The sequence below is a fragment of the Labrus mixtus genome, chromosome 13 (assembly GCF_963584025.1).
Source record: "Labrus mixtus chromosome 13, fLabMix1.1, whole genome shotgun sequence".
Classification (NCBI taxonomy): domain Eukaryota; kingdom Metazoa; phylum Chordata; class Actinopteri; order Labriformes; family Labridae; genus Labrus; species Labrus mixtus.
Window position 1 is genome coordinate 15,829,149 of NC_083624.1, and position 26,107 is coordinate 15,855,255.

The 26,107-nt window shown below is 40.9% G+C and overlaps 1 protein-coding gene across 4 annotated transcripts in view; it reads left to right on the forward strand.

The window, feature by feature from the left end:
• The first annotated feature begins 1,191 nt into the window (after positions 1-1,191).
• slc4a3 (solute carrier family 4 member 3) overlaps positions 1,192-26,107 on the forward strand; it is a 63,358-nt gene continuing 38,442 nt past the window's right edge. Inside the window, exons 1-6 of one of the 4 annotated variants that reach the window (XM_061053868.1) lie at positions 1,192-1,427; positions 9,448-9,838; positions 19,482-19,659; positions 21,660-21,913; positions 22,142-22,329; positions 24,543-24,772. In XM_061053868.1, coding sequence (XP_060909851.1) covers positions 9,785-9,838; positions 19,482-19,659; positions 21,660-21,913; positions 22,142-22,329; positions 24,543-24,772 — 904 coding nt within the window. In that variant the 5' untranslated portion in view covers positions 1,192-1,427; positions 9,448-9,784. Of the gene's footprint in view, positions 1,428-5,175; positions 5,288-9,447; positions 9,839-19,481; positions 19,660-21,659; positions 21,914-22,141; positions 22,330-24,542; positions 24,773-26,107 lie in introns of those variants that run through there. The other 3 variants (XM_061053871.1, XM_061053870.1, XM_061053872.1) reach the window with 3 other exon arrangements.

Genomic DNA, 26,107 nt, shown 5'->3' on the forward strand with positions numbered 1-26,107 from the left:
GCATCAAAGCAGTTTTATTATCAGTTGCAGTAAATACTTCAGTTCAGACAGATGGATATTTAATTATTTTCTCCTTAAAAAGTGTCTGCATCACCTTCAAACACTCATGTCACTTCTGACATTTTCTACATCAGTCCTTCACATATTTAGGAATATCATTTAGGATGTGAAAAATTAGGGGAATACAACTGGGCATGATTACACACTGTGATGTGTTGTGTATAATATAATGACATAACAACAGCCCACCTGAAAGGCTTTACAACAGACGATTCATCAATAAGCTGCAGTATTCGGTAATCGCAAAAATGTATGGCAAAAAATACAGCTTATATTACCACACAAAAAATGCAACAGAGTGTGGGCTTACTCCAACCTTGTGTTTTTGTCTATGTTTACTTGAAATCTGAGGCGTTATTGTCTCAGTTGCATTCGTTTTTATTGTCTTAAATCTATTATTAAAAGAGCAGTAAAATAATGTGGGTTATTTAGCATGTTTTTGAATGTCAAGTCATTAGACCAGCTGCTTACTTCAACATTTAAACAGATGTTTGGTTGCAATAAAAAATACATATATTTGAATACATTCTAATTTTTTTTTCCTTTAAAAGAAGATTCAAACTATCACCCTTGAATTTGCATTTGGTGCACAAGTCACTTACAGTACAAAAACAAGCTGGCAGTCTGTGTAGAGTGAGTCTCCATATATAAGCTTACTCTGGTCTGAGTCATTGCAATTACACAGGCTTGTTTATTGTAAACATTTAACTTGATTGCTTCATTTCCTAGGCTACAACCGCTACCACTGCATTTCATATAAATACACACTTATTATTACTCCATTCAGAGAAACGCATACGAGCTAGAAAGATCCTCAGGAGGAATATATTTTGTTTTATTGATTTTGCAATTCAGTAAAAAAAAAAGTAAAAGTGTTTAGAACTGAGACAAACTGAGTTTTAGAGGTACATTTTTAAAAAGTAGCTATTATGTATTTGTTATGCCTTGCAGGTATTTGCGACTGAAAGTTAGACTTCATCATCAATATTTTGACTTATTAAAAAACAACATGTTTTTTTACTCCACTTGCCTGACCCAAAAACTGTTACGCACATTCAAATTAAATCAAATGTCGCGATGAAGCTTGTGAGGATGATAATAGCTTTATATTTTAGCTTCGCACCGTCCGTAAACGAAGCACTCACAGCATGTTGTTATTGTCCATCTTTTCAGTGACTTCAGATTTGGCAGGTTTGCCCTCCAGAGTCACGTGGTCGTGCTGAGCATCCTTTGCAGATCCAGCAGGCTGCGTGGCGTGTCTTCACTAGGTTACGGTATGGACCATTACGCTGCTGCTGCTGCCTTGTGGAGTCGCAACATTTCTTGCTCGTAGTTTTCCCCGGCTGGACTGCTCTCTGAAATCACAGGTAGGGCGACAACATACGCACGTTGGAAGTGAGAATGTTCCAGCATTGACTTGAGTGTGCAAAAACGCTCTGACATCCAAATGATGCTGAGTCGCTGTCTGGGTACTTGCTATTCAACAAAGATATGCATGTGCGTGCACGAGCAAAGGAAATGACATGCTGACGATGTGGAATATATGATTTTGCACAAATCGAGATATGCAACATTTTAAATAAATGCCAAAGAGTCTGTCCTTGCAGGTTTAGTGTTGCCTTTCGGTGCAGGTCTGCACAGTGAGGAAGAGACGTCTTCATCGTGTGTGCAGGTAGAGCAGCTCTGCTCCGGAGGCGGTGGCTTTACTGGTCACTCGTATTATGTTATTAGTTGTTCTGCAGTGTTTTCACCCGTGCTTTCAAAATGTATTGCCAAAGACCAGAAACGTTAGTAGGTCATCTGTGCGCAGAGTAAATTAGCCTGAGATTCAAGTTCAAACAGAAGCAGGGGGTTGATAGGTCACATAGTAATGACTCAGCAACAATCATATGCTGAGAGATAACTAAATATTCTAAAAAATCTAAGGTGCTGTTTGTTCTCTAGATGGCTGTGGTAACTTGACTCCTTTTATCCTCAATGTTTTATAAATAAGGAATTTTAGAATTGAGTGCAAGTATTGATTATTGTACCACTTATGTCTGAGCAAGAGGAAGCAGAGAGCGAAAGATGCCAGCTACAGCTTGTACTCCATCAGTGTTATGTTCAGACAACGCCAACACGTTTGGATAAGTAGGCCTGTAGGATAAACAAAATGCTTAATCTAATAAGAATACATTTTAGGATATATGATGCCATCTGTGTTTCCCCATACAAGGAATTTCTAATCTAATAGAAAAAATATGCCCAGTTATCTAAGAGGTAAAATTTGATTGACTTAAGGTAAGAGTCAAGACACAAGGTAACAGCCATGCTTTAAACTCTGTGTTGAACTTTATTCCACTATGCTCACAGATACAGTGCTGTCATGCTGCTATTGTGTGCAAATTTTTTTTAGATTATTCAATAAATAAATTACTACTCCACAACAGAAGAACTAGTTACATGACTCATTTATTTTCCTGACTGTGTGCAGTCTTCAGATAGGCTAGATGAATATCTATGATTTTTTCTGCGTAGATTTTTTCGAGTAGAAAAAGAAAACATAGCCTACGGTTTAATTAACCTGTCATACAGTTTGCGGTATCAATAACTTGCGCAGCGCAAAGAAGCTGCAAATGTAGGCTATCTGCTAGCATTAGCAAAACTGCTAAGAACTCAAGAGATATAACGTAGACATCTTCGTAAGTAAGCATTTGTTGTAGTTTTGCACCTTTGACCTCTGGCCACTTGGCTAAGCTAGCAAGAGCTGCTCCAGACAACACATTGGACACAAAACTGATGTCAGTCCTCCAAAAATCTTGGTAAAAACTCAACAATACAAGATGCAAAAGTTACAGAGCAACACAGGGGTTAGTTACTGTCATCCTATTTCTCAATTTCAAATGTTAAACCTTACACAACTTGATTTGAAAAAAGTACTCCTAGCCACATTAGCCACAAACAGCAGTAGCCTAGCCTATTTGTTCATAAATTAAATAATACATATATCAAGAACAGAACTTTAAATAACCTTGGGTTGACTAGTAAGAGACCATCAAGCACATTGACTCTTTTCTGTAGCCTACTGGGATAAAATCTTTGACTGATTATACATGTTGTTTGGTGATGTATTTGAGTAGAACAAGGTGAAGTAGAAACTTGAAAAAGCTTAGTCATTTGTAGTCTATTGCCTTCATACTTCTGCTTTGGCCTTGAAGCTTATTTTACTGTCGCACTTGTCCTTAGTATCACAGTGTTGAAGTGTGAAGCCTTCGTTGAACTGTCAGCCACCTTGTCTCTGAGTTTGCTGCCCACTTGCATCTAAATATAGCTTGATAGATGAAGAAATAGCTCATGGCTGTGTCTGGAGTGGATTGATGTGGTTGCAGAAGGGCAAAGACCTGTAAATATCCACTCTTCTGCTGGCTCCTGGTCAGTCTCTCTGGCCAACAGGAGAGCAGAATACTATGATAGTAGTTAGATTCAGACGACTGCAGCGGCCTGTAGCTAGGTTAGCTGTTAAAAGCTAAGTAATACAAGTGCATCTACGCAAAGCTACATCAAGGATAACACAGTGTTGGTACTGTGACATCCTTCACAGGGAAATTGTGATTTGCTAGCTTTTTCTCACTCTTACACTCTCCCTTTGCACTGTGAGTGAGGTTGTGTCCATGTTGTCAGTGTGAACTGTGAAACTCTGCAAGATGTCCTTGCACTAATGCCAACACACATTCTTGTTAAGTTTTTAATCAAACTTCACCACTCTCTGGTTTCTGCTGTGCTGTAATAGTTCGAAGATGAAGATGAAGATAACGAGAGTCAGACTTTTTGCAAAGTCACACATGTTAGAGCCGTGTAGTAGATATCTTTGTGTTGTGTTCTTCAGTGTTTGATCTGCTCAGGTCAGGGCAGCATGCTTAATTGAAGGAAAGTAAGACTGCAGTCAATCCTGGCTGCTGATCGGTTGAAGCTCATAGCATACTGAGTGCTGGCTTAAGTCTTCTTTTGGAAGTGGTGGAGCTACTGGAGCACACAGGTCTTCAATCATGCCTAACATTTAGTTTATTTGTACTTTTGTATACATTTTCGATGTGTAATGACAATATAATATTTTAGTAAAGTCTTGTATATAATGTATAATTGTGAAGTTTATAATGAAGAATCTGGAGTAGAGTTTTTTATGGTCAGCCATGTGTTTCCAGCTCTGCAGTCTGTGTGTACATTTTTTGGAATACTTTGAAATCAAAGTATTTGTAGTTCTCTATCAGCAGATGCTTATGGAATAACTAAGTTATACTTAAGAGTTTACAGCAGTAATATCTGTAAGTACAAATAACGAGCCGAGATATTTATTGTACTTGTAAATATTTGTTATTTATTACTACTTTAGGCTACGTGGAAGTCCTGTCTAAAGACGAGAGGCCTGATATGAGTTTCCTAATTTGTAAAGTGTTGCACTAAAGCACAGCGCCATTAGGCAGAATAATTCATTCTGGTTAACTTCATGTAATGATGTGCAACAAACACCTGCTGCTAACCCTGTAAACATTTGTACCGTGCGCGGCTGTGTGTTTGAGAGGGTGTGCAAATCTTCGTCTCATGTACACATTCCCTTTCTGTCTCGGGGGTCTGAGCCTTGTTTCCAGGATGTCTGGAAAAACAGCATCCAATTCCTGAAATGCATTTGAGAATCAGCTACAGTGCTATTAATTAGAAATGATGACTGGAAGTCATTTTGCCCAGTCGAGATTGTGAGATATAACTAATTTGAATCTAATCAGAAGCAACCTCATTAACCACCAAAGACGAAAATACAAATAGAGAGCTATAACTGAGTCTAACACCAAGCTCCAAGCTGGGATGGCTTGCCTTGCCCCCCTCAGTATTTATTTTCCCTAAAGACACATGACGTTGGTTATTTTAGGGGGTCATCCTCATCATGTGTACAGCCCTGCCATCCACCTGAGCTTCTTGTTTTCCTTTGTTTATGTCTGCTGGCATTCCTAAACTGCTCCTGTGCAGCCTCCCCCCCCATCAGTGTCTGTCACTTATGTATGTCAGCGTCCCTTCACACATTCAAAGGGTGAGCCATTCAGAGCTCTCCGATTACACAGCTGGTATGATGGGGGCGGGACACTTGATCTTACTGCTGTTGTGGTGAGTTAGCCTGTGGTGGTGGACAGGCCAGCCACTCACTCCACTGGTGACCCAACAGGATGACACAGTGGCCCTTCAGACACAATAGAAGGTAAGAAGCAACATGCAAGAGCTGTTTTCAAACAGCACATTTATATTACTGTTGCTATTGAAAAGGTGTGAGATGGATGGAGTGAACCTGTATCTCAGTTGGTAGAGCTGGCCATCTCTCACCTGGATGGTTGGAGGTTCGATCCCCAGCTCCGGCAGTAACATTTCTGATGTGTCCTTGGGAAAGACACTTAACCCCCAAATTGCTCCCGCTTTTTCGTCAGCTGTGTATGCATGTGTATGAATGGGATAAGTTACTTCTAATGGACACTTTACATAGCAGCCTGTGCCACCAGTGTGTGAATGTGTAGGTTTGACCTGCGGTGTAAAAGCGCTTTGAGTAGTCAGAAGACTAGAAAAGTGCTCTATGATGCTCAAGTCTATTTAGTCCATTTACCATGTCTGATCAAGGTTAAGTACATGTGCAGGCTCTTTATTGGGCTGTCAATGCACAGAACATTTGATTTATGATATTAATCATGAAGCTATAGTCAGGTCATTTTTCACTATTTTAATCTTCACATGCTGAATTTAAACTACAAATGAGATTTGGATGCACGGTGCATTGCAGAAGCAAAGGGCGATTCACTTTGGAACAGGTTTGCCTTTACATGCTATAGGTTAGACAATATGCAGAACGAAAGGTTTTAGATACCCTGGATTTTGCACAAGTTAACAGAATAAAGATCAAACCTGCTTTTTTTTTAAACGGTAGCCTATTAAAAAAAGGTTCGAGTGCTGTGATAATTAAATTTCCAGTGGAGGTTTTTCTTGCAAATGCATCACTGGGTAATAACGCCATGCTGCGCACAAAAGCTCTCCAGAGATAAAGCCAAATTGTTCCGCACACTCAGCTCAACATCATACTCTTATTTGTGCAGCATCTTGTGCATAATGTGTGCTATGAGCCAGCTGTAACTGTCTCACAGGGAGAAAATGAGTCAGCGGAATAAAACAGAGGCAGATGTAGGGCGTCTTATTGTGACAGTGAGAAAACAGAATGGGCCCTCTGGGATTTATCTGCTATATTCCAGCAATTTCGGTGTTTTTTTTTCTTTGCCCACAGTGTCTAATATTCACATAATGTGTCCTCAATACAGTCCTACTTTTTTGTATCCTTAATGCACTGTTCTTATCAGCCTTCTAAACACTTCTCCAAAAATCCAGAGACTTGTTTGCCTCATTTTGACACACATACTTCCAAAAATACCTTCTACACACTGAGCACTTGGCTTTGTGTTTTTACCACAAGCTGTGTAATGAACAGACCAATACAACAGTACTAATATTACAAAGACACATTAATGCCTGCTCTTCAGACAGGAATCACATAAGCAGCACGTTTCAGTGTTTTTTCTGCTCATGTAGAAAAGAAAAACTGCATATTGACTAAAATCCACAAGACTAACACTGAGTGATCAGATCTATACTCCAGTAAAAGTCAATTGTCTGGCCTCGCCTTCGCCCACACAGCCCAAAAATAATTACAGACCAACAATCCCTGGCATGTTTACATGAGAGGATGAGAGGCACCTGTTTTCCTACACGTTAAAACCAAAATAATCAGCTGTGTCTATTTTGGCATCATCAGGATGATTAAGCGGTCCCAAGGTGCCTTCTCTTGTTCTCTTGTTTGTTTATATGTGTGTGTCAGGCCGCTAAGTGAGGATTAAGACGAGTCAAGTGATGGGTTCAGACGGATATGTTACTGGGAAACAAAAGGATATCTATCTTTATCATCAGGGAAACACCAGGAACAACAATAAAGCAGATAATCTGAAGCTAGTTAGTGTAGAAGTGTATGCATTCACTATAAATAGTGACAATAATAAGACAAGCTCTGATTTTCTGAACCATCCAGATAATTATCTCGGAATAAAGATTTACAGGATGCTAGCGTTTCTCGGCAAAACAGCTGATCCTGACCATTCAGAGTGGGGTTTGTGTCTGAACTACAAAAAGCTGACAAACCAATAACATTACCATCTATGTCACCCAAAGACACAAGAACCTCCCTGTAGTGCTCTAAATAAAATATAAATGATCTAAATAAGAGCTGCTGTTGAGATTTTGTTAATTCAGTTATTATCATGTGAACGCAACACACTTCCATAAGTTGGTTGCTAATTGCCATCTAATTAATTTTTTGATTAGTTTAAATTTACGCTTATTTGCACAATTTCTGGTTCCGATTGGTTTTTTGACTGGACTGAAAATCAACAGGGTAACTTAACGAAAATAAAACCAACACCACATTTGTTTATTTGTTTCTATCCAGTTGTTGAGGCTATTTTTTCTTGTTTTAGCTCATTTTGTAGTTCCAAAGCATCAAATCAGTGTTTTTGTTTTCACTTGAACGACTCGTTGACCTTGTTGTTCCACTTCAGAGAAAGCAGCTTCAGAGAAAAGGCTTCATTCATCAGTTTACCACTTGAAATGATCTGCTTAAAACACCCAGAAAGACACATTAAGCAACTGTAATTTCCTGAAGAGTTGAAAAAGACCAAAACAGAGCTAATATAGTGATTATTTGACACTATAGTAGGTGTGCTAGGAATGCTAACATTGATTACTACACAGTACAAGCATCCCTGTGCTAACATGCTTTTCATTACAACTAAATAATGTGAGAATACGTCTTCTGTTTACATCTGGGTTTACCTGCTAGGTCGCTGCGAGTCAGCTCAAAATAATGATTCCATTCTCATAACTATATGGTTAATATGAAGCTGCCAACCAGCAGTATTTCATAGTCAGTAGTCTGGAAACATGGTGATTTAACCGCTGTATCGAGGTAATTTGCCTACTGGTACCTATAATATGTAACTTCTTCAGTTACCAGACAAGAGGAGACTGAAAAGAGAAAAATAAATCATTTTAACATCATAGTATTGTGGTGAATGACTTTTTATGTGACCCAGCTGAGGTCTACAGCTGACTCAGAAATGTGTCACTTGAATCAGATTTGGCAGATTTTCAGGCCAGCGTCACATTTAAACACCTTCATAAGCCACGAAGGTCATACTATACAAGGCCAGACAGTGTAACATTTCAATTGGACTTCTTTGCTAGTGTTTATGTAACATCACTGTTATTTGTCGCTTCATGATTTACCTAAAGAAGGACTTTTTTCAGTTTGTGAGCTGAAGTCGATGACAGCTCTTCTCACATGTCCTGCTTTTACTAGGTGAAATAACTGGCTCTGTTTGTTGTGAAGAGGAGAAGGCTCATTCTGCTCCTGGTAGAAACCTTGAGAACAGTAAACACTGACGGGTTATTTTGAGACTCCGTACAGTTTACAGCCCGCTATGATGTTGCTCCTGCAGTGTGTAGTGTACAACGCTGCTAAAATACTGATGTTGTTTAACAAAATGAAGGTCAGCTTCAGGGCTGAGAGATGTGTTTATCTAAATCGATCTAAGAAAGATATCGGCCTATTGATCAGTTTCATAATTTTAGTCTTCCTAATATTGATTTTGGGTTTTTGCGTCTATATAACAATATTGTCTTACACTATGTTTTGTTTGAAAATGTATCAGTATATCTTAAAACTTGATTCAATGCCCATCGCTAGTCAGCTTGATATCTTCTCTACTGATCATTCATGTACAGTATAGCCCTGAACACTTGACCCTAATATAGGAAGTATCAGGGCTAAAGGTCACACAAGAGACCCAGCAGAAGAAGTGCAGTGCTGATCAGAGAACAGAAAGCCCCATGAATTAGTTAATAAAGATAGCAGGGGTGACAGAGGTGTGACCACACCACCCTTGCTCTGACTCCAGACAGGGGCTCTCGTTGCTCGTCAACGCCCTCTCTGTCGCCATGGCAGCTGATAAAGACACCACCGAGCGCACAATGATGGCACGATAACAAATGTGTTCATTAAAAACACCATCACGTGGAAGGAGAGCAGTAATTAATTGATGTGTTGTATCAGAGATTGGTGTTGAAAAGCGTGAGATGTATTATAGACATTTTAGAATTTGTTAAATAAATGAGATGACATTTGCTCTAAAATGCTTGTTTTCTATTTGTGAGTATGTGCGTATGGTGGTTTATATTACAGTGCTCTCATTACATTATCTGTGCCTGGTAACTGTCCATCAGATACCCATATATTCCTCAGTTAAGTTCTTTCTCCTGTCGAATGTCTTGCAGGTTATGCCACCCCAAAGGCTTCCTGGATCCCCAGCCCTGAAAGAGAAAGGCTGATCGCCGTCCTCCCCCCAGGTTCCTGCTGCTCTGCACCCAGTCTTTACCCCTGCCCCTCATCCAACTGTACATACATCACCCAACCCCGCCACCCCACCCGTCCGTCATCCTTTACCTCTCGGACTGTTCACCCTGTCACATCCCTCTCCCACAGAACCTTCCTCACAGCCGCTCCATCTCCTCCAGTCTCTTTTTATTCCAGCCACACAAGCCTCCTTCCCTGCAGGCCCCCCTGTCCTCACCACAGAGCTATTCTTCACCCTCTGGCTGCACGCCGGGACCCATGGCTACAGGAGGTCATGCCCCAGAGATAGATGTGTTAGTCAATCTACAAGAGGTAAGAGTTATTTCAAGGGGTTAATTCCATTTGAAAATGTTTTACTTGTATGAGGGAGATGGAACATGTGGAATATGTGAAGTGCCCCTGTAGAGATTATTTCACCTTACATTTTGTAAGCAAAGACAAACCTGAGCTCTATTGTGAGATGGAGAACTGGTTGTTTGCACAGTGGGTAGATTCTGTTGCATTTTGGCCAGCAGCCTTTTTCAGGAGGTTAACCATCCAGGGAAGTAGTTTGAGTGGCCCAATTACGTGAAAAACGCAAGCAGCTTTCAGGTTGATTTGAAATGACCCTATCAGAGCGTGGAGCCCTTTCAGGAAATTGTTGTACTTGTGTAGGTGCTGTTTTTCAAAATATTTATTTTAGGGTCTTAATAAAGAGACAGGGCAGTAGATAGAGACAGCAGTCAGGGAGAGAGAGAGAGAGTGGGGAATGTCATTCAGGAAAAGAGCCGCAGGTAATATATGAAGTGGTTAATTACCTGTCAATAAGAGAGAACCAAGTTAAGTGTTATCCCTGCATTATGTCATAATTCTAATATGAGCTAATCCACTTAAAGGCAGGGTTGGTCATTTTTGAAAACTAGCATGATTTTGAAAGTAGCATTCCCCCAGTGCCATGTTTGCACCCCCTCCCCTCTGTGCTCCCTTAAAAGCCACGCCCCTCACTTACATGCACGAGCGCCATTGGTCCAGAAGCGGAGCTCAGCTCGTGCTTTGAGTGTGGGCTAGTGCACACAAGGGTTAGAGAACGAGCAGGGAGACAGGGAGGCGTGATTGGTTCATCAGATTGGTACCTCGTGGCAGACATTGGTCGAAGTTTTTAAAGGCTTAAAGCTGCTGCAGATGACGGATTTTCTTTGTTCCTTTTTCACAGCACATGAGTTATTAATGTCTGTCAGGACCTAAAGACAATTTCAAATAAAAATCTTCAGAAGTGTATCTGGAGAAAATTACCAACCCTGTCTTTAAAGGGATACTTCACCCGTTGAAACATGAATCTGTATTGACATTGGGTCATATATGTAGTAGAAATGTGAAATACATTTTGAAGTTGGTGCCTTCTTGGCTGTGAAAAGGCAGAAAGTGTCTTTTTGGCTCCTGTGGATGAGAGACACCAAATCCCAGAATGCACAGCACTGCAGGCCACTCCCACTAAGGTCAGGTTTACAGACATGTTCAACACATAAGGCCGTTTACACAACTGATTCCGAGATTTCTTCCAGAAGGAATTGGCATCTTGGAAATTCCTGGCAGAAAACAGACTTCATGTCTGTGTCCATAGACAAACAGTGAGAGCACAGACACTACCAGTCCGCCCCAGCTTGAGCCGGCCCCGGCTCCTTGTCCTCACAGCCGCGGACAGGCAGGCAGACAGCAATACAGCAATATAGCCGCGAGACGGTTGCTGCCGACAGGCCGGTTTTGTTTCTTGGCTGCTGCGGTCAGCGGTGGCCCCGGCGGGCCAGTGACGCAAAAATCATCATTTTGCGTCACTGGAAGCTCCTTTTCAGACTTAGAAACACAAAGATTTCCCATCTCAGGGGAAAATGAGGGCGGGATGCACAAAAATACTACCAGGTTTCTAATGATTCAAAGCTAAATGCAAATGGGTGAATAATCCAGTCTGTTCCAGACGTAATGAAACTAAAATATGATTTATTACTTTTTCTGCTTGATGTGCATTTTTGCGGTCGCCTCCTTTGTTGAAAAATTATGCACATGCAGAAGTGCAAAAAACTGCAGTCCCTCGTGTGTCCACTTGAGACTTGCTGCAAAAGCCCCAGAAGTCGCATTAACATCCAGATTAAAATGCCAATTTTGACAGCAGAAATAAATAACTAATGTCTTTATCTGTACACACTCTACAGGGGTGAGTTTAAAAAAAAAAAAAATCATAATTCATGTAGCTCAGCGTTGTAGGTGTTAGCGAGGAGGATTAAGGCCCACCACTGGGTGTTGTCACTTAGACGATGTCCATGTTTTCTACAGTCCATGTTGAGAATGTTCAGGAAACAGACTGGACAGTGAATACCATCAAGGACAGAAAAACTTAAAACGCAAATGCAGACTGCTGAGAAGGAGAGTTGAACTTTGCATGAGGTAACCAGTATGCAAAACACCTGCTGCACATTGATCATCAATGGAGAGTCCTTTATAGAAAGACAGATTTTTACTTGGGGGGGGGTTAATGTTGGCATTGTGGTTGAACGCTCGAGTGTGAGAAGGGGAGTCGGAAAAAAATAATAGTTCAAGAGCTTGTTTGACGGACAGCCGCAACAAAATGCTTTGTGTCTATGTGAACTCATTCTCAGCTGCGAAATCAAACCAATGACACCTTTTCAAAACCACTGAGCTGCCAAGTAGCTGGTTCATATCAGACCAGGGAGCAATGTCAGTGGATCACTTGAGATGTTTTATTCTGAAACAAAATATCTGTTGGATGTGGCGTTTCCCGTTTCTTAAATCGCGTATTTTCTCCGCTGGATCTGGGATTTCAGAAAGAAGAATTTGGCTTCATCCATTTTATTTTCCTCCCCTCAGGCCAGAGCTGCCCTTTGAAACAGCTCTTATATTAGAAATGTGAAGAACAAAAGGGCTTGTTATATTCTTTCAAATGGCACCTTCAGTATTACAGTATAGAGACGCTCAGGTTAATGTGTTTTAGAAGAAGATATCCTTTATTCATCCCGCGAGGGGAAATTCAATTTTACACTCTGATATTGTATATCCCACACACACACACATAGGATGAAATACACACACACATGCACAAACAGGGTCAAAAGAGCAAAAGATATTTTGTAGAGATTCAACTTCAAATGAAAATATGAAATGACCAGGAAAGATTTCCTGCTTTGGCAACACGGATACATTTGTATTCCTTTAAAGCCTGTTTAATAAACTGAAATCTACAATAGTAATCCCTCAAGCAACACTAGAGTGCTGTAATGAAGCACATCATTCATTTGCAGACAGCCAGGTCAGCCTAGTGAAAGAGATCTTGATCGCAGTGGTTTTTTAATTAACTGGTTTAACTTTTCTCTCTGATGTCCCAATAAAAGGACGAGTCACTCATCTGTCTGCAGAATATCTGTTGTTGAAGTGAAATACTGTAGAACAGGTTGTGCCAACTAGGTAGGTGATGTGTTATTATGCACAGTGGGGCACATGCCATCGACAGTGTGCAAAGCAGACTGTGACATGATTGATGGAAACAATAATGTCAACGCTAATCTTTGGCTATCTGAATAATACTCTGCCCTCAATAATAGATGCAATCTCTAGTAAACTCACACATACACAACGTTTGGATTAACGTTTGGGTACTTCACTTTAGTTTAAAAATCTGTGGTGCATTCCTAATTACATCTTCATTATCAAAATGTTCTTTAGAGATGAATAATATGCTCAGAGTTGAGATTCAGATGTTCAGACGTTCACTCTGCTGCTTGATATTTGCAGATTAGAAATATAGAGCAAGTCACAGAAACACTGTTGCCGTTTTATATTTTGCTCATGCATTCATTTACCAGAACAGAAGGAGAAGTTGCTCGGCTTTCATTTTAAACATAAAATGCGGTAATAATGCCAGCATTTTGAAGTAATTGCTCATAAACATCAGCTGTGCACTGAAAAGCAAAGCTAAACAGTGCAGCTGATATTTATGTTAGTGGTGTTTGTTGGTCTGGGAAGTGGGCCAGCTGCCTCTATCAAAGGGGAGAGATGAAGCGAGTGGGAAGCAGCTTTTAAACACAGCGAAATAAAAAGAGCATGAGGCAACAGAAAGCAGGCTAATCAGAGGCAGAGGCAAACAAACATATTGTATTTTCATCAGCCTCGATTGTAATAAGTGAGATAATTAGTATAAGAATATGTTTCACATTTTAAATCGATTCTCTTTAGCGCGGCCGAACAAACTGTAAGCTGCTCTCTGCCTGCCACTGGACTTTATAGTCTAAATGATAAATCTGCTGTGACATATTGTTACATGCTGTAACATAATGTAGCCTGAAGGCATCATCTCAGCTACAGGGCTCAGCACAGAGACAGGGACAGCTCTTTGATTTAAAGGGAGCATTCATCGAGTCATTTATCGGGATGGCAGAGCATTTAGCTCTAATATCATCGGATAGTGTCCAGATTTATTTAGAATCAAGAGTATCTTTTCTTACCCTTATAAAGATAATGTTGTTCCGCTTTATATCCATTGCATATTGGCATGACTATATATACCGGGGCCGACAGGTGCAAATACTCGGCAAAAGCTGAAACAACCCATATTAAGAGAAAAAAAAAAACAGAATAGTGGATTTAGAATAAGAAACTTCACAGACATGTTTTGGGGAGTTCTGTGACTTATTTAAACTGGTTGAAAAGATGAATAATATGTGACCTTTAACGTCAAATACAATCGAAAAATATAAAGGATATAAAGTCAAACAGACATGTTCAGAAGAAAACTGCTTAACAAATGCTAAAATCTAAATGTTTTCTACATAAGTACTCCAGGTCTGTAGGGGGCGCTCACTGTAGGACAGTTTACTATTGATAGGAGAGAGTGAGAGACACCAGGCACTGAATGTTTTTTTCTAGATAGTCGCGTTGTTGAACGACACAGAATAACATCAGTGTTACAGCAGCAAGCCGACCTGAATGAACTCGATATTAAAACAGTATTTCTAACCCTAACACCCTGTCTACTCCAAATGAAACAGAAACACATTGAAGGTTGTCCTGATCACCAAGGGCATACCAGGCAAACACATGAAACACACACAGCCACCTTTCATATTAGTCAGCAGCTGATAAATATTTGAATGGCTCTCTCTGGCTCAGCATTCCGTTAGATATGAAATATTAATGTCGCAGTAGAAGTTGGGCAGATCACAGGAAAAGGTGAGGCAGCAGGTTTTTTTTTTATCTGAACACTGACTCAGCTCAGGGAAAAAAGAAAGGCTTATTAGTGGTAGCTTTACTCTCCCATAATTGAGTGGAGGCCTTGAAGCAACCACATATTTGAAACAACATGAATCAAATATCACTGTGTTTGAGGTAAATGGACACCGCCACTTCAGTGCTCACTGTAAACAGACAAGCTTTCATCCTGCCTTCATTAAGGCGATATTTGTATAAGCAGATGAACATCCCAATGGCAGGACACAGTTGAGTGGAATTATTTCACTCCTTTGTGCCCGAGCTTTTACACAATACATCAAAGGATCCACAACAGTGACTGCAGGTCATTTATTTTTTTTACTTTCACCTTCCCAAACAATCACAGAAAATAGTGAAAAATGTCCGCACACTTAGCCCTCAGTTTCAAATGTGACATCATTAAAGTTGACCTATTATGCTGATATTCTTTTTAAAACTGGTATATAGTGTTACAATGCCGAATCAGATGAACATACTAAACATGGACAAAGTTTCAGATCATGAGGTAAACATATGTTGGGAGTAATCCCAGGATGAGTCTGCTGAGTGCTTAATGACACAATTGTTTGCCGATATGAAACCAAAAAGAAGTTCACAAGACCACTTAGGCTGTCTATGTAAGCCGTTGAAACCTCTTACAAAGGCTCTCCTCTCCATGCACTGGAGAGCAGCCCTGCCCTGGCAGCCCTACAGCGTTCTGACTGTTTGTCCTTTTTGGTGCTCGTAGTAGAGAACGCTATCTTTTACTTTGAATGGTTTGTTGACATGTATTAAAAGATTGTTAGCCAGACTGTAAGGTGGCACATTCATTTATTCAATGGTGTTTGCTGTGGTAGTTTCAGAGGGTGGTATTAAAGGATTGAAGCACAGAGGCACATGACCTTCTGTCTTTTAAATGAAGCTAACTCAAAGAGACAACTCAAACAATGACAGTACTTACCTCTTCCTGGTTGTTTTCTCAGCAGGTGGGGGTGGGGTCTAAAGAGAGGGGGGGGCTTAAGGACCTGCTTTAAAGCTTTTGGAGCAAACCATTAAGATGAGGGAGGTGGAAGAGGCACAAACAAAGCTGATTGATATTATTCATATTTTAATTTTATGAGTATTTATGTCAATATTTATTTGATGTATTCTATTTTTGAACTGTATTAGTTTTATATGAATATTCATTGTTTCATAGGGTCTTGTTTCCAGCTCAGTGGTTTGTCTCACCTGAAGCAGTGAGGGTATATAAGGCAGCTGCTCTCTTTTAGTGTAAGTTTGGTGTCGGTGTCTAACGGTGCTTGTGTTGACTTTCTCTACATGAAATCTCGAGACATTATCCTGAGAGACAGATCCAGACTTGCTCTTTCATGCATGTAGCACAGAGCTGAGGATTTTCTGTATGAGACTTGTTCATAACTACCGGAAATACTCAGTTTGTGTAAGGCATGGGTGGCTCAAGGAGTAGAGCGTGCACGAGGAGGACTTTTCTGTAATGTCTGTTGCTGCGTTGATATCACTTCAACATGTATTTGTACAGATACTCAAGAAAAGAGTTAAAAGTAATATACAGGTGAGCAAATAATCAATTTTTATCAACCAGTCTTTATTTGCATAGTGCCAATTGATACCAAATGTTTATCTCAGGACACTTTACATGAAGAGCAGGTAGAGACTGTGCTCTTTGTGATATTATTCACACAGAGCCAACATTAATCCTCCATTAGCATAGCACCTGACAACATTTAGCAAAGTTACAGTGGCTAAGAATAATCTTCCTTCAAACAGGCAGAAATCTTGAACAGAACCAGACTTATGATGAACAGACATCTGCTGCAGCTGTTTTGAGTATGATTCAGATACAGTGCATGTAGAGTCAACCTTGTCAGGTTCAGGTTTCTTTATTTGTACCCGTAGGTAAATTTGGTTTCAGGGAGAGTCACATTAACATAATAAAACACATACGATACATGGAACATACAAAGTGCAAATGCATGGTACATGGGTGAAAGTGTGGAAATGTAAAAGGTGTGCAGGTTCTAATTGACAATTGATAGACAAGCTGATCTTTTACAGACTGTAGAACATTACAAGAGAAAATAAAAAAAAGAAATGTCTTCAATGAGGTCACCTGTTTGCTTTTACCTGCTTTTACCTGCTCTGTTCAAACTTCAGATAATTTAGACATTAAATGGAGCTTCCATGTTGAAGACCATCGAATGTCCAGTGAAAATGATTTAGAGTCTTGAGCTCTCACATACAGAGTTGTAAAAAAAAAGGCTAATAGAAGATAACTAATGCAGCACTTGAGCTTTGAATTCAACCTCTGCTTTGATTCTCTCTGCAGGACAGAAGTTTTAGCTGTCATTCAGATATATGAATTAGCTTCTTTGTTCGCGACAGATTTTCAGGTGTGAATAATTTATGAACTAATTATTGGGGTCTGTTGACAAAACAGCTACACTGGTGATTCTCAAGGTGTGGCCAGTGACCCCTTGGTAGGCCCCAGAGGAACTACAGATGGGCCACTCGAGGTTATCCCCAAAAATATGTATTCTTTGAAATTTCCATTTTACAATTTACTTTCTGCACAAAAAATGTTACACATATGTGGCTAGATCAGACATGTGCATTGCATTACCATAGGCCCACTTTACCATGGAATCTGTATGTTCTCCCCATCAGACACGAGCCTTTCTGTGTGTGTGTAGTTTGGCTGTTCTCCCTGTGCTTGAGTGGGTTCCCTCTGGATACTCCGGCTTCCTCCCACAATCCAAAGACATGCTCGTTAGGTTAATTGGTGACTCTAAATTATCCGTTGGTGTGAATGTGAGTTTGGCTGTTTGTCTGTCTCTACATGTCAACTCTGTGATTGACTAGCTAACAGTCCAGGGTGTTACTCTGCCTCTCGCCCAATGACAGCTGGGATCGGCTATTTGTATTCGTCAATAATTAAGAAAGCTATTGCTCTCAGTGAAGCGTACGGTGGGTAAAACTGGAAATCCGTGCCCTCCCCTTTCTGCTATCCAATTCCCGTTCACATCCTGGCTCCGCCACCTGGGCTGGGGTCGCCCTCCCCCTGTGTCCCTCCACCCAAACTGACTTCAAAGCTCACATGAAAGAGTTTAGAGTCATTGGCACAAATGGAGCTGCAGCGAGGCATCACCAGGTTCAGCAGAAATCCCTTCATTGTAATATTTCTCTCAGCTCGCAGTATTATTCCCTCATGCATCCCATTAGGAGTATTCAAGTCTGGGTCTTACACTGTGCTTACCAGAGCAAGGGGAGGCCAGGGAGGATGTAAGAGGTAGAAATTAAACTAGAGTTTGCAGGAATATAGGACACCTTCAATAATGAACAAAATTGAGCTGCTTTTTACTGCTCGCCCAATTTAAAACTGTCCTTTCATATTCTGTCTGGCTTTATCTGCCTCGGCTCTGTGTAGATAGGTAGCTGAGATCATTAAACCCATCCTGTCCCTTCATCCCACTGGTAATTAGGGAGTAATGGAGCCTTGGCACAGAGAAATCAGAGACCACAGAGTGGCGGCCAGAGTGCTTACCGTGCCAGCAGCACTCTGAGGTGGAAGAAGCGGCCTGTCGCGGTGATTTGACCTATCAGAGGCACCTAACAGCTCCAGCAGGACACTCCCATCAGCCCTGACTCCCCCCTGGGGTCGTCTAGTGCATTAGTTCTCTGCTGCTTAGCACTTTGTTGTATTGATTTCATGTCCTCTATACATAAGGTGGAGAATGTACAGACACCTGGTGCCTTTTGTACTCTATAGGAGGTATTCTAAAACTCATATTGTAGTTTTTCTATGAAGATACAAAGCGGAAACAGGGTTTGAAACCAGATTTCATTTGTTTTGGCTTAAAATGTTCCAAACGAATCAAATCCAGCTTTTTTTTTTAGAGAGCATATTTTTAAAACCCCAGTGCTCACCATAGTGCTTTACAGTCCACAAAAACAGTATTACAGTGAAATAAGTAAGGGACAATGCCAGATGAAGGGTTCAACATCAGGAATTAATAGGCCACGTGGAGGCCTGAACCTTTTGACGTGTAGTTTATGGGATATAGCTGAAAAAACAAAGGTCTCCTCCTGTGGTCTTCAGCCTGTCTTTGGCTAAAAACAACGGGTCAAGATTTTCTTTTCCATGCACGTTGAATGCTTTTTTTAACTTCCTGCATGCAGCGTGTTAAACAAGTTTCACAGTAACCTACTGTATATGTATATGAAGTTGGTGATGAAGCTCTTTCCATTTTTGCTCTTTTGTCACCCATGATTATTATTATTCTAAAGTTATTTTAATTTAGACCCAATCTGCCCCCCTGTGTGTCTCTTACTTCTGATGTCAAGCTGTGTCATGCTAACAGAAAGCCTTCTTGCATTTCCAACTATATAGCACTATATGCTAATGCTACAATAGAGCAATCAAACGAGCACAAGTCATGTAATCATCATGTCCACATTCGGCAGTAATGGCCGCTTTCTGCTTTTACAGATTTCTTCATTCAGCATGCATAGACGAACGAATAGAATATCTCCTTAACTATCTCACTTAAAGATTTCTCAACACATTGAAGCCGTTCATCTTTCACTGATATTGGGAACATATACCCTCGCTTATATTTCCTTATTGCTCTCACTTAGTTGACTTTCTCTCCCTGTGCTTTTGAAAGTGTGGTGTAAAAGCTCTCTTGTTCTCTCCCTTCTCCAGGTGAAGGTGGAGGATGATGATGAGGAAGGAGCAGTGGAGGAACATGAAGAGGAAGAGGAGGAGGAGGAGAACTGGGAGAAGGCCCTGTCTGTGGAGCGCTTTGGAGACATCATCAGTGACTCTGCTTGCAGCAGTGGAGACAAGATGGGTCGCCACTACACCGAGAAAGACTTTGAGTGTGAGCAAAACCACCATGAACACATTTGACCTTCAATGACACAATAAGGGCTTCTTAAAAAAAACTGTTTTCATGAAGTTTTTAATCTTTTATTACCAAAGTTTACCACCAAAGTAGTAAACTGACTGACTCTTGAGGAGCGTGTCCACAGTAAAACTACAGTGTTGCTCCGCCGTCACTCGACACAACTTCACTTCACTTCCTGTAACTTGATCATGACCACAAATCTTCAAAATAATATAGGAATAATCACATTTAATATTCAGCAATATTACTAAGATGAACACAAATATATTCTCTAGAAAAGTATTTAATTCAAACAATAATAACCAAACGTATTACTGTAAAGTTGCGGTAACAACAGTGCTTACAGTCTTCAGTTAGCTTATTTATTTTAGCATGTAGCTCGTAGCACCACTGTGCCTCAATACAGCTTCATCTAGCAGCTGGCATCACCGTCAATGTTTTGGCTTGCTTTAAATGCGTTCACATAGTTGTGTGTTTATGCTGTACACAGTAATATCATAATCCAGTTACAAATGTATGTCTTTATATGTAGATACATACAGCCCTATATCATCTTCTGACCTTCTCTGTCACACTTTGACTTAGGCTGAGAATGGCACATCAGTGGATTAGTTTGAGGCAGATCAGGGGATGAAGACCACATGCTCTGGTAGGAGATAATGGAGGCTATTATTGGAGAGAGCCGCTTTCTATTTGATGTTTATTAAACAGTGCATCTCTCTATCATTGTATGTTAATTAAAATCTAAAGCCTTTGTTTGTGTTGTGTCTTTCAAGTATTTAATAGGGAATTAAGGGAGGGGGAGGGGGGAGATTGCACATCTCCTCTGGGAATAGCACCCTGTTTAGTTTAATGGAATCGAAAGGCTGCAGTCAAGAAAACAGTGTTTGTTCGCCTAAGTCAGTATTTGTGGAAAACTCTAGAAAAAATGTTATTTAACTGTTCAATATATGTTCGGATACTCATTAAGAGGTGGGTTTTGGTACTGGGACTTCACCCATTGGTTTAGGACTACCACTATAAGCCGTGAGATTTATAATGTAATAGTCAACATTTTGGATGAAAATATGAATACTAAGTTATAGGCTGTTGGTAATGCTATTTTCAGCTACGTGATTAGATGGGATAGCTGTGAGAGAGACAGGAAATGTTGGGAGGAGAGAGTGAGGTCAAAGGGCCGGGGTCGGAAATTCGAACCCACGGACACTGCAATGAGGACTACAGCCTCTGTACATGGCACACTCTACATAACCGCTAGTCTATCGGCGCCTCAGTGATGTTAGTTTTATAAGAATCTGAAGTTCACAGAGCAGACTGTGATAATAACTGGTATGCTTATGTTGGCTGTCAAAAGAAAAACAGACTTCCAACATTAATGTGCTCATCCCCAAAAGGGAGCAGACTCCTAAAAGAATACTGAAAACATATGTTCTTATATATAAGAATATATATATATACTCTAAATCAGACCATAATCAACACAATAGGCGTTTTCGGACCGCCGGAACTTCTTCACAGTTCTCAAAAATGTTGGAACCATCCTCCTTTTTTTTACTGTTTCCACACCGCAGGATCTGTGAACTATTTAAGTTCCTAGAAGCCCGTTTAGAGGAACCTTTTAAGCTCCTGCTTCAGAGTAGGTACCATGTGGCTGTGCGAATGTAGACAGAAAAAAAGTCCCCATGGTGTGTAGTTCTCAGGAAACTCTGTAGTGGATAGCTCCTCTTCAAAAAAGTTCCCTGGACTGTTTGGTTTGAAAACACCTAAAGTCTGAGTCGACTTAAAACTAGTGGTTAAGACCATGAAGTTGTTAGTGAATGGAGTGAGGGGTAAGCTCATTTTCTGCAGACTTTTTGCAACCATGAAGTCGCCCTCTGCTGCTCAGTCCATCCTCTCATATACAGTCAACGCTCATGTGCTAATTCCAGCATTCCAGATCATGGTGGTCTCTGATTGTATTCTTGTTTGTTTAGATCACCGACACACATTTCATCACACGCACCACCCGTTATCCACCCACCTGCCCCTGCCCCAGCGTTTACGGAAACGGGTGCACAGCTCGGACAGAAGGCGGAAAAAGAAACGGAAGAAAAAAAAGACCTCCCTGCCCCCGTCTGATGTTACACCCACCATCCACGAGGTAGACGAGGAGGAGGCGGAGTCTGAGACCGACAGACAGGGGGCGGCAGCTGCACGGAGCACGGAGCCACCTGACTCCCAACCGCAGGTAAAATCAGACAGGAAAACAGTCTGTGTTGAAAAGGTGGCGAGGTAGAGTTGTGCAATTACCTCAGGCTTTCTTATATTGTTGTTGGCAACACGTGAGCATGTCTAACTGTGATGGTGCAAGATTGCAAGGCTAACTATTACAGCTAGCTCTGGTTTGGAAACCTTCCAGGTAGAACCACCTTAAAGCATATCCCTCCCCTCTCACTGCTTTTCCTCTTCCTCTCAGTTTAGTTTGGGGAGCCAAGAAGACTTGGAGGAACCCCTCCCGCTCTCTGCCTTCCACATGGAAAATGAAGAACATCCATTGTCAAAGGAAGGCACACCCACTGTGATAAATGGAGAGGCTTGTAATGGGGGAATTGCTGTTCTTGAGCAGGATGAGGAGGTGGATGGTGAGGAAGCCTCCTGCAGCAGGTAGGTTATTGTGGTTTCTCAGGTGGCTCTGTTTGTGAGCATTGAATTACAATAGAAACAGTGCTGCATGAAGAAACCGACACTGATGCACTTAAAATGGATGATTTAGGACTTGATGCAACAATGTATCATCAATATTTTAATCAAAATGAATCAAATGCCCGATGTTTTTTACGTGACAGGTGTCACTTATAGCCATGAACCCACAGCGATGTCTGTGTGACCTGTAATGAGCGCTAAGCCTGCCAACCTGCCCTGCTGAGCATCCTTCAGCTAATTGCTTTGATTTCTAGCCAGCGAATGTAATATTAGGCCCTCTTTTCCCTGCAGCAGCAGTAGATTTCAGGGAGAAATACTGTAAGCTCTTATTAACTATGGTACGCTACAGGCCGAGTACCAAACAGCAGACTGTGCTGGGGCAGCAGTTGATCAGTCTGTGGGGACTTGGGATGAGAACCGGAGGGTCGCAGGTTCAAGTCCCGGTGCGGACGTCTGGAAGTCTGGAAGTTGGACTTCTAGAGAACAACATTAAATCAAAACTTGGCTTAAAAAAAACAGTGAATATTGTAATGTTCCTCCTCAGGTCACTAGAAACAGAAGTCAGGATGAATGCTAACGTTGCTGAAAGTTTACTGGACGTAAATCAAACAAAAAGCTACTATATAGTAACATGTTTGCCAATGGGGCAACATTTGTTTTTCTGCTGCCCCCATGAGGCTAGAGACAAAACTATAAAAATGTAATATGAGAACCTGTGTTTGTGCTGCAGAAGCAAGAAGAAATGTCTGCTGTGAATAAAGCTTTTGTCACAGGTGGATAAACGCACTGTTGACTGTTGACTCAGATGCAAAAACAACATTGATACGTTATCATTCTATGAAATTGAAATATCTGTTCTGTGAGCAAACAGTTTGTTTCTTGTTTACTTCATTATTTGAAGTAGTTGGGAATATTTACTCTTTATTTCAGCCCCTTAAGGTTTGATCTCCATAAACTTTTGTAACTGTCAAACATCTGTCTCTTAAGCTGCTAAGTGCTCATTGGATCTCATCAGCTAACTGTGTCTCTTTTCTGTCAGTTGATAAAGCACAGCTGTGGTTCCATACAAGTAAAGACGATCAACCTGAAGATGCTTAAAATGCTCCGTAGAGCTGACAGAGTTGGGTGATAATTCTGGCAGAGTTCATCACAATGAGCAGCTCTCTTCACACCACCTTTGGTGGTCGGCTCAGGCCGATATTAAAAATATCGATCAAGCAGCTTTGCGTGTTGTTTGTGAACTGTTTTTTTTTCCTTCTTTGTATTACTCTTAAGTCCTTCACCAAGGAGTGTTTACTGTTACTGTGAAGCTAGATAACACAGAAGTTTGTTGCTATGGTTACGACTTAAGAACTAATTTAAGGTTTTATTTAATATGGTTACACTGACACAAGAACAATGTTTATGGTGTTTTTCAGCTGCATGCCAGACAGGGCTGAGTGTTTTAGTCAGATGTGTTATGATGGACTCGGGAGACGGATACCAAAGCTGGATTAGAAATGATTAAATTAATATTTAAAGGTTATTTTGCTTTCTAAATTTAGCTTTGACCCTCTGCGTCGAATGTATCTGTTAAATAACACAGGTGCTGGAGCAGCCAGATGTTGTCTCAGCTCTTAATGCATGCATATAATCAGATACGATATGCAAGTTAGCGCTACATTAGCATCCTTAATTGTGTCATTAGGAATATGAACGTCAGGCAGATCCGCCCCAAAGACCCAAGACCCGTGCATACCGTACAGCTCCTTAGGCTGTAATGATTCACCGATGGCTCCAGCTGCTGTGTTTTACATAATTATAAAATTGAGCAAGGTTTTGAGGTTAGAGGCGCCACAATGATTCAGGTGTTTGTGTATGCAAATAACAGCACAGAAACAGCATGGAGCCTGTGCCATGTCGGATTACGTCGCTGTGATTGAGTGAACACAGCAGTGGATGACTCAGAGGGTTTATGAGGAGGTCCTGGTTTGGTGCTGTGTTGTGCTGTGCTGTGAAGCCCTCTGCTGGTGAAGCGACAGCATGTCAACCAGCAGGGAAACCACAGATTCTCCACCAGCAGCTTCAATTTAGTTCTTTTTTTAAACACTTTCTGGATTTCAGCAGGTAATGACATTTTTTTTTTCTGAAAGGCGTGTACGCTCACGTATAAGTGTCTGTTCTCCCGTTGTCAGTGCCAGTACAGAAGAATCAGATCCCTCAAGTTCAACTTCGACCCGCAGCTGGTTCCGCAAGAAGCCCGTCCACCATCGGCCCGCAGCCACCCAGCGGAGCAACTATGACCTACGAGAGCGAATCTGCATCGGCAGCATGACCGCTCATGAGACGGCCGTCTACCAACAGGTCCCCACCGACGAGGCCGAGGCCCAGATGTTGGCCAGCGCCGATCTGGATGACATGAAAAGTAAGGAACAAATGTATTTCAGGGCTTTTAGGTGATTGGAAGATTTTGTCTTTTGGGTGACAAAGGTCTTGTAGTATTCCGAATTTTAATAATAATATTTAAGAAGCTGAAACTTAACTAATATGTCATTGGTTCTTTATGTTTGAGGGATTTTTAACTAAAGAATCTCTAATAAAGAGTTATCTCTCCTGCAAACATGATTTGAAGTTATGATAAAATATCCAGACTCCAAAGGTGCACAGTTGAACTGAGCTGACTTATGTAAGCTTGTGCAGCTGCATTAATGTCACCATCCTTCTGTCATTATAATGTCTGCATGTGGCACAAGAAGGGGATCATCTGCGTTCTCAGTTTGACCTCTATACCTCGGCTGGCTCAGCCTTTTTTCCCATCAAGGGAGCATTAGTTATAAGCAAAGCCCAAGATTTTTATAAACACTGAAAGAAGCCTTCATGTAGTCTGCCCGAGCCCTCTCTACCTTCATGTATACTTCAGATTTTGACAGTAGGTCATTTGTAAGACAAGTAATGTGTCATCTCTAAACACATTAGTGGCGGCTGTGGAACACTGGTAGTCGGTCGTCTCTCACTGGAAGGTGTTCAGTCCCCAGCTCCTGCACCACATGTTGATGTTTCCTTGGGCAAGACACTCCAAGAACACATTGCAGCGTAAAAAAATGTGTATGAATGGATTAGTTAATACTGATGGACACTTTACATAGCAGCCTATGTCATTAGTGTGTGAATGTGTAGTTGTGACCTGCGGTGGTAAAACACTTTGAATGGTCAGAATACTAGAAAATAAATATACAAGCTCAAATCCATTTACCTTTTTAAAGGCTGATATACTTGTCAAGCTGCAGTATCATCCAATGAAGTGAAAGTGAAGCTGCTTTGCTGTGCTCTGACAAAATGATCCATATTGGCAGCAACAACGTCTGACAGATAACACGACACATTACAGCCAATCTGTGGGAAATTTGAGGCCGATATCGACATCCAAAAGATCAGATAACTAATATGGCAGCTGATAAGAGTGGAATAGTATATGAACCTTAATCAAATGGATGAAAATATACCATGATTTAGTTTCTATGTTCTGTTGTATTTTGACCCTAAAGTGATGACATCTCTGGACCCCTTCACTGACTGAATAACATTTATATGTCCTCACTGCTACTGAGAAATAAAAGCTGTAGAGCAGGTTGATAGATGATTTCATCTGTTGCTAAAAGTACCTTCACAGATGACTCAGGTTTACTTTTCACCCACGCTACAACACTGTAGAGGGATCATTTCCAGCGCGGTTGGACTGCTATACTAGAACTCCTTTACA